The sequence below is a fragment of the Salmo salar genome, chromosome 13, assembly GCF_965601325.2.
Source record: "Salmo salar chromosome 13, fSalSal1, whole genome shotgun sequence".
NCBI classification, from domain to species: domain Eukaryota; kingdom Metazoa; phylum Chordata; class Actinopteri; order Salmoniformes; family Salmonidae; genus Salmo; species Salmo salar.
The window spans coordinates 15531487-15540895 of record NC_138303.1 but is presented as its reverse complement, the minus strand read 5'-3'; the positions used below and the strand labels follow the sequence as shown (position 1 = coordinate 15540895).

The window sequence follows — 9409 nt, the reverse complement described above, 5'->3', positions numbered from 1 at the left end:
GACTTTTTATTTGTTGCAGGTCTGCTTATTCTACTCTACTTGGCCTGATGCTTACAGCTGTCCAGGTGGATACCAGAGCTTTAACACAGAGTTACCATGGCTCTGTTGGGATTGTTGGGTGTGTTGGGTGCAGTGGGGTGTGTTGGGTGCAGTGAAAGACATCATTCTATCATAACACATGGACCTAATGATATCCTCAGCCCCCGCAACCAAACTTGTGTAAGCGCTGGCCTCTGGCCATCTACTCCAATGTTTCTGTAGGTCACCAGAGACTAAAACCCTGAAATGCATATTGATGTCAATGGGAGACTTGCACAAGTTCGACTCATCCCTTGTTAACAAATCTTTTCAAGATACACTGAACACAAATATAAACGCAACATGCAAATGTCAAAGATTTTACTGAGTTACAGTTCATATAAGGAAATCAGTAAATTGAAATAAATTAATTAGGCCCAAATGTATGGATTTCACATGATTTGGGAATACTGATATGAATATGTTGGTCACATATACCTTTAAAAAAAAGTAGGGGCATGGGTCAGAGAACCAGTCTGTATCTGTTGTGCAGCGTCGCACATCTCCTTCACATAGAGTTGATCAGGCTGTTGATTGTGGCCTGTGGGATGTTGTCCGACTGCTTTTCGATGGCTGTGTGAAGTTACTTGGGGCCCTCTGTTCACAACGTTGACATCAGCAAACCGCTCGCCCACACGATGCCATACACGCTGTCTGCCATCTGCCCGGTAGAGTTGAAACTGGGATTCATCTGGCAACAGCTCTGATGGACATTCCTGCAGTCAGCATACCATATGCATGCTCCCTCAACTTGAGACATCTGTGGCATTGTGTTGTGTGACAAAACTGCACATTTTTGTTGCCTTTTATTGTCCCCGGCACAAGGTGCACCTGTGTAATGATCATGTTTTTAAATCAGCTTCTTAATATGCCACACCTGTCAGGTAGATGGAATATCTTGGCAAAGGAGAAATGCCCACTAACAGGGAGGTAAACACATTTGTGCTCAATTTGAGAGAAACAATATTTTTGTCCGTATGAAATTTCTGGGATCTTATATTTCAGCTCATGAAACATGAGACCAACACTTTACATGTTGTGTTTATTTTTGTTCAGTATAAAACAAGTGATGACAAATTTTGTTTACAAACTTTATTTTTTCAATTAATTATGAAATAAATCCATCCACACAATCACCGTTGCTGTTTTTCTTGTTTTCAAACACACACACACACACACACACACACACACACACACACACACACACACACACACACACACACACACACACACACACACACACACACACACACACACACACACACACACACACACACACACACACACACACACACACACACACACACACACACACACACACACACACACACACACACCAAAAGACCTGCAAGCATATTTACAACAAGAGTCAATAGCACCCATCATGTGAGGGCCAGGGAAGAGGAAGCATATGTGCAATGGACGGGGGTGCACACATGTTGTAACTGTCATCAAACACAGTCTAAACATGAAACACTTCGGTTTCTCTATCATCTCAACAAACATTATCAACACTCATTCCAGTTAGGAAACAAATAGAGTCAAAAATTATTTATCAAATCAAGAAATTAAACCGCTGACTCGCACCATAAGCATTGATGTCAAACTAAGAGAATAATGACATTACTGAAGAATGGAACTTTTTTTCACAATATTGTGGAATCATGTTATTATAACCGTCATTGTTTTGAACATTCAGTGACCAAAGACCATGCTACTATTCATATATAACACTGTGTATATATTAATCATCAGCCACTGAAGAACACAGGATGGAGAATAGTTAAACCAGAGCTTCAGGAGTTCAGTGTCTTAAGAGTTACTCAGCTGTTTTATTAAAGGTCTGTGTATAGATTCTAGAAGAACACTATCACATTGTGATACAATTACAAGAACTTTAGCAATAGACCAGTGACTATTGGCCCCTGAAATCTTTCTCCTCGTTCTGCAGGCTCAGTATATATCTCTCATGCACTCCCAGAACTACTGGCAGTGCACAGCCATCCTCCACCCCACCTCAGAGCTGCCCCTGCTGGCTGGAGGTGAGGAGAAAGCTGGGTAGTGTCCTCTGATGTGGCTATGGAGTACCCAACTCTGGTGGCTTGGGTTTTCGTAAGACGGACAGTAAAGCATTAACGCAGGAAACGAAGGAGCGGCCGCTGTAAATGCTGTGAGTGCAGAAAAGGGGTTAACAACCATATAACCTCTAGATGCATTTTTCTGGCTAAACACACCCTCTAATTTAGGGGCTCCAGCTTCCAGTAACTACGGAGTATATGCTATATGAACACACTCCTACCACACAAACACACACATTTACAGTTGACACACACGCATAGTCGGCAAACTTACACACACACACACTGATGTGCAAGTACTTACATACACGTGTGCACACATACACACAAGCCTCGCAGCACAGACCCCATCACTAAGATGAGGTAGACACAGAGAAAACATGTGGGGCATTAAAACCTAAACCCTGACCGCACCGCTAAATATAACAGAGACCGCATGGCCCTTAAGACAGCTGAAATATGGATTTTAAACCCTCTTCTCCTTATGTGGCACAAGATTTTGAGGAATAGAAAAGTCCTTGTTAGGCAATATTGTCTAAAAATACTAAATCGGCCTGTTTTTTGTCCTCCCAGTATATGGCACTAAACTAATGTACCCCCAGACCCTAAAACCACTGCCAGATTGCCTCTCCCTTTGGCTCGCACTGTAAATCCACAACTGTCTGCGTGGCTAAGGCTTTAGGTCCAGGCAGCAGCAGTGCTCTCATTTTCTCCTGCATCCTTTTCCCCTGACCTACTAATAGCTAAAATTAGCATTTTTACAAGCTCCATCAAAGGTATAATTGTGTTCCACTGAAGGTAGGATAAAAATATTTTGTCCCTCCAAAATAAGCCAACTGTAATTGTCTGGAGTAAAACAGCAGAAAGTGCTCCACAAATTTTCCCTAGCTCCCCCCCACCCAACTCCACCACTAAGGAGAATAGGCATGTGTTTTCCTCATGGTAATCCAAGACTCTGTCTCTCACACATCTCTGCCTAACTGATGGGTTACCATTTTTCTTTTAACCTGTTTAGGATAGGGGGCAGTATTTTCACGGCCGGATAAAAAACGTACCCGATTTAATCTGGTTATTACTCCTGCTCAGAAACTAGAATATGCATATAATTAGTAGATGTGGATAGAAAACACCCTAAAGTTTCTAAAACTGTTTGAATGGTGTCTGTGAGTATAACAGAACTCATATGGCAGGCCAAAACCTGAGAAGATTCCATACAGGAAGTGCCCTCTCTGACCATTTCTTGTCCTTCTATAGCCTCTTTATGGAAAATAGAGGATCTCTGCTGTAACGTGACATTTTCTAAGGCTCCCATAGGCTCTCAGAAGGTGCCAGAACGGGGAATGATGACTCTGCAGTCCCTGGGCGAAAAACAGTAGGGCTTTTGGAAAGTGGTCGTTCTGAGAACAATGACACGGGCGCGCATGCATGTGACGACTCCATTTTCTATTTTCAGTGTTTGAATGAAAACAAGGTCTCCCGGTCGGAATATTATCGCTATTTTACGAGAAAAATCGCATACAAATAGATTTTAAACAGCGTTTGACATGCTTCGAAGTACGGTAATGGAATATTTAGATTTTTTTTGTCACGATACGCGCCGGCGCGTCACCCTTCGGATAGTGTCTTGAACGCAAGAACAGAACGCAGCTATTTGGATATAACTATGGATTATTTGGAACCAAAACAACATTGGGTGTTGAAGTAGAAGTCCTGGGAGTGCATTCAGACGAAGAACAGCAAAGGTAATCCAATTTTTCTTATAGTAAATCTGAGTTTGGTGAGTGCCAAACTTGGTGGGTGTCAAAATAGCTAGCCATGATGGCCGGGCTATCTACTCAGAATATTGCAAAATGTGCTTTCACCGAAAAGCTATTTTAAAATCGGACACTGCGATTGCATAAAGGAGTTCTGTATCTATAATTCTTAAAATAATTGTTATGTTTTTTGTGAACGTTTATCGTGAGTAATTTAGTAAATTCACCGGAAGTTTTCGGTGGGTATGCTAGTTCTGAACGTCACATGCTAATGTAAAAAGCTGGTTTTTGATATAAATATGAACTTGATTGAACAAAACATGCATGTATTGTATAACATAATGTCCTAGGAGTGTCATCTGATGAAGATCATCAAAGGTTAGTGCTGCATTTAGCTGTGGTTTTGGTTTTTGTGACATTATATGCTAGCTTGAAAAATGGGTGTGTGATTATTTCTGGCTGGGTACTCTCCTGACATAATCTAATGTTTTGCTTTCGTTGTAAAGCCTTTTTGAAATCGGACAATGTGGTTAGATAAAGGAGAGTCTTGTCTTTAAAATGGTGTGAAATAGTCATATGTTTGAAAAATGGAAGTTTGGGGATTTTTGAGGAGTTTGTAATTCGCGCCACGCTCTATCATTGGATATTGGCGAGGCGTGCCGCTAGCGGAACATCTAGATGTAAGAGGTTTAAGAGAAACTGTTTAGAAATAAATACTTTTTTTTTTGCCCAGAGGGGTATCTATCTCTCTGCGGCCAGTGAAGAGATCAGGGGAAGTCTAAACCTTACTATCAACTCATCCTGCAGCTCTGGCAACCCAGACAGAATTCATATTAAAATTAGTCAAAAAAGCATTCCAAATCAAATGTGAAGGAAATCGTTGCTTGCATACACTGTTACAATTAAGGAAAAGAGAACAATATAATACAGATTCTGTCTGTAGTGGGTTTCCCCTCAATTCGTCATGTCTAAACGTGATGAGACATCATCATCATTCACAACCATGGCAGTCAGATACATATGTGGCACTCAAAGCAGGAACTAAAAAACATAATATTTACACGTCTCTGGACTTTTCCCTGCACACATGCTTCTTGTGCATAATAGTCTCGTATTGCGATTGCTCTTCTTCACATGCTGAATCTCACGCCAGCACGGTCCAGTGTTTGGAGCAGAAACAGTAGCACAGGAGGCTGCTGAGGGGAGGACGGCTCATAATAATGGCTGGAACGGAGCACATGGAATGGCATCATCAAACACCTGGAAACCGCGTTTGATACCATTCCACTGATTCCGCTCCAGTCATTAACACGAGCCCAAGAACACCGTGTACTGTAGTCTCCCACTACCATCACATGTGAGCTTGTCCCAAAGTCTCAAACAAAACGGGAAGATGATTCAGAGCACGAAAAACCGTCTAGATACCCGGTCACTGTCTGTGCAGTCCACTGTCTGTGTTCCTCCGGCTGTGGTGTTCGTGAACCAGAGGAAATCTAGGGTTGAGATGTGATATGGTTGACGAGAAGTGTGAAGGAACAGAGGGCTTGTTGTGAATAAGGTGGTAGACAGTTGTAGAGAGTTGTATGATAGAAAGAGAGCAGCTATAGTTGAGGGCTGATGAACGAGTGCAGCTCTCCAGGGCATGGTGACGGATCAAGAGATGACCCCCTCAGAGGATGCCCTTGATAAAGAGGGATAGAGTTGGCTCCCTCAGAGGATGCCCTTGACGAAGCTGGTGTCCAGGTGAACAATGAGCATGCGTAAGAAGGACATCTCCTTCCTCGTGTTCTCAAAGATTACGCGCGGGTCATCTGACTGGCAGCGGAGACAGTTGGGAGCCATCACCATGGCCAGGTTATTCACATCCATCTTGGTCTTACTCACATTAACGGGCTGGGCAAACACCTGCAAGAGGGAGAGGGAGAGTGGATGAGTTTAGGGTGAGAGTCAAGATCAGACATTTATGTGGTGTTTGTTGTGTTTATACTAATACATCTAGTTATTATGTAGGTATAACTTCAAAACATACAAAGTGACAGAGTAAACCTTTTAAAGAGGGACCACGTTGGGAAACAAGTGAATTTCACTTTAACATGTTATCCCCATGGGTTATACTCAGTGCATGTTTTTTCCCCCAATAATTCAATCAATCAAGAGAGGAGAGAGAGAGTCTGAGTTGTTGTAGCTAGCAACAATAACAAGTGGGGAATCATAGGTAGCTCGTTTCAGCTCGTTGTATCTCGTTATTGTCATGCCGTGTGTAGGCGGCAGGGAAGTCAGGCGTAGGAGAATCAAACTTGGTGTAAATGGATTAGTTTAATAACGTAAAACAAAACCTTCAAAACCAAAGTACACAATAAAATAACACAATAAACTAACCCGTCGCGCACCAATCGAATATCACGAGCATAACAACAAACAATCTCTGACAAGGACATGAGGGGAAACAGAGGGTTAAATACACAACATGTAATGAATGGGATTGGAAGCAGGTGTGTTGGAAGACAAGACAAAACCAATGGACAATGAAAAATGGATCAATGATGGCTAGAAGACCAGTGACGTCGACCGCCGAATGCCGCCCGAACAAGGAGAGGCATCGACTTCGGTAGAAGTCGTGACAGTTATTGACACCATGTCTTGTTTTGAGGTGTTTTGACTCTTGTCACGTCAATGCTAATATGGCAAAAATTAGCTAGCTAGCTAACCAACAACCGTAATGATGTATTTGAGAGACAAGTGCTCATTGTGTAAATGTATGTTTTCAATAAAGATTCAGAGAGGAAATATACACAGAGTACAAAACATTAGGAACATGCTCTTTCCATAACAGATTGACCAGGTGAATCCAGGTGAAAGCTATGATCCCTTATTGATGTCACCAGTTAAATCCACTTCAATCAGTGTAGATAAAGGGGAAGAGACAGGTTAAAGAAGGATTTTTAAGCCTGGAGACATGTATGTGTGCCTTTTGAGTGTGAATGGGCAAGACACAACATTTAAGTGCCTTTGAACGGGGTATGGTAGTAGGTGCCAGGCGCACTAGTTTGTGCGTTAAGAACTGCAACGCTGCTGGGTTTTTCACACTCAACAATTTCCTGTGTGTATCAAGAAGCATTGTGGGAAGCATTGGATTCAACATTGGCCAGCTTCCCTTGTGGAACGCTTTAGACACCTTGTAGAGTCCATGCCCTGACGAACTGAGGCTGTTCTGAAGGCAAAAGGGGTGCAACTCAATATTAGGAAGGTGTTCATAATGTTTTGTACACTCAGTGTAGTTTACATGTTGTCAATAAGCCTTTGATTCTAAGCTAACCCTCGCCTGTTTTGCTCCACGGTAGCACAAGTTTCGGTTTGTTGTTAAACAACCAAGCCGTCTATATGTCGGAGTGTTACCTGTAAGAAGTGTATAAAGTAGCAGAGCACCAGTCTGCTGATTTCAGGCAGAGACTGCACCACTCTGATAGCTGCTTCAGGATCCTCATAGTTACTGATGCACTGCTGATAGAAGCTCTGAGGGATAACTGGCTCCTCCAGCTCCCTGTACCACAGCTTCAGCAGAGACGCTAGGGGAGAGAGATGTTCTTATTTTTTAAATGTATTTCTTTTTCCGTACATTTGAGAACAATCTTTACTTCATTTTACCAGAACTAAAAAGATAAAAACCAAGTCCCCCCCCCCCCCTCTTTTTCCACTGTACACAGAACCCCTCTGATGCCCACACCTCTGCTGTCCCCCAGGCATGATGGAGTGCTGACTGCGCAATATACAGAGAAGGAATTTAGTGGGGGTTTTTTGTTGTTGAATGAGAGGGATTTCTTTCTTACCCGGGACGTTGGGGTCCCCAAGATTTTCTGGAATATTCCACTGATCCACCTGCAGCTTCAGTGCATTCACCTCGTCAATATCTCCAGGCACCCTGAGGGAAGAGACACACAGCAGATAGGTTTATCAGCTGCTACAGACGAGGAAGCGATAGGAGATAAAGCTATGTCAACGGAGGACATACAGTATTATGATGGCGTTGATATTGATTGTTGTAGTGTGATAATGCTCCACTAGGTGGTGCAGCAGGTCCTTTAAAGGGACATTTCAACACTAGCCAGTATTTGGGGTGTTTTTCCAGTCTCCCTACATAATTATGAGTGATGAGAGGGTGTTTCAGACATAATTATGCACTATAGCTGTAGTTTTGAATTTACTCGCCGGGAAAGTTCAACCACTGACGTCATTGGTTGATTGACTCAGCTGTCTGATAAATTCTTTTTATGGAGTCAAGTTTTGTAGCAATTATTGTGGCCTTTGTGTTTCGTTCGATTGCACGATCATGCTAGAAGCGTGTAGATTTGGTCATCATTGTTCAATAGAGCCACTCAACAATGTTCCAATCTGCCAGGACATTGCAGGATACCTAGGTTGACTCCTTTTCCTTGGCTTTGTAAAGACTACAGCCTGACAGGAGCCATACTTCCTTGTTCTCACCCTCGAAGGCAGGCTTTTCAAACCGGTGGCGGTAATAGTTTACAGGTTCGCAGGTGCTATGTTACCGTGCATTGGACTTGAATATCACAATGAATTGATCATGAAATTGAAGTCAACACTTTATTGGTTTTTGATGCAGCTGGAATAATTTAGTCACTTGTCAGTACATTTAGTAAAACACATTATATACATATCTACAACAGCTAGCAATGTTTATACCACAATGCAGTTGTGAGCATACTAGGCATTCTATATTATACTACAACATCAGTACTGAATATGGATGTTGTGTTGGCTGAATGTTCCAGGCAGAGTTCCAGAATGTTCAGCTGGTGAGCCTCTTCTTGTGTTGGGTAATGGCAACTGGTTTAGCAGGCTTTGACGCTGTGGCGATGTTGGCAGGGATGTTGGGTTTGGGGGGATCTGGCTCTCGCTCCTTGTAGACAACCGTCTGGTTCTTTCTGCACTCCACAGCCAGGTGGACAACCGTCTGGTTCTTTCTGCACTCCACAGCCAGGTGGACAACCGTCTGGTTCTTTCTGCACTCCACAGCCAGGTGGACAACCGTCTGGTTCTTTCTGCACTCCACAGCCATGTGGACAACCATCTGGTTCTTTCTGCACTCCACAGCCAGGTGGATAACCGTCTGGTACTTTCTGCACTCCACAGCCATATGGACAACCGTCTGGTTCTTTCTGCACTCCACAGCCAGGTGGACAACCGTCTGGTTCTTTCTGCACTCCACAGCCATATGGACAACCGTCTGGTTCTTTCTGCACTCCACAGCCAGGTGGACAACCGTCTGGTACTTTCTGCACTCCACAGTCATGTGGACAACCGTCTGGTTCTTTCTGCACTCCACAGTCATGTGGACAACCGTCTGGTTCTTTCTGCACTCCACAGTCATGTGGACAACCATCTGGTTCTTTCTGCACTCCACAGCCATATGGACAACCGTCTGGTTCTTTCTGCACTCCACAGCCAGGTGGACAACCGTCTGGTACTTTCTGCACTCCA

General features: G+C 43.2%; 1 protein-coding gene across 2 annotated transcripts in view; it reads right to left on the bottom strand.

The window, feature by feature from the left end:
* Window positions 1-1276: 1276 nt before the first annotated feature.
* LOC106566473 (rho GTPase-activating protein 39) overlaps window positions 1277-9409 on the bottom strand; it is a 143674-nt gene continuing 135541 nt past the window's right edge. For both annotated transcript variants that reach the window (XM_014134542.3, XM_014134545.3), the window contains 3 exons: window positions 7738-7829; window positions 7307-7476; window positions 1277-5815 (listed from right to left, as the gene is read on the bottom strand). In XM_014134542.3, coding sequence (XP_013990017.1) covers window positions 5621-5815; window positions 7307-7476; window positions 7738-7829 — 457 coding nt within the window. In that variant the 3' untranslated portion in view covers window positions 1277-5620. The remainder of the gene's footprint in view (window positions 5816-7306; window positions 7477-7737; window positions 7830-9409) is intronic.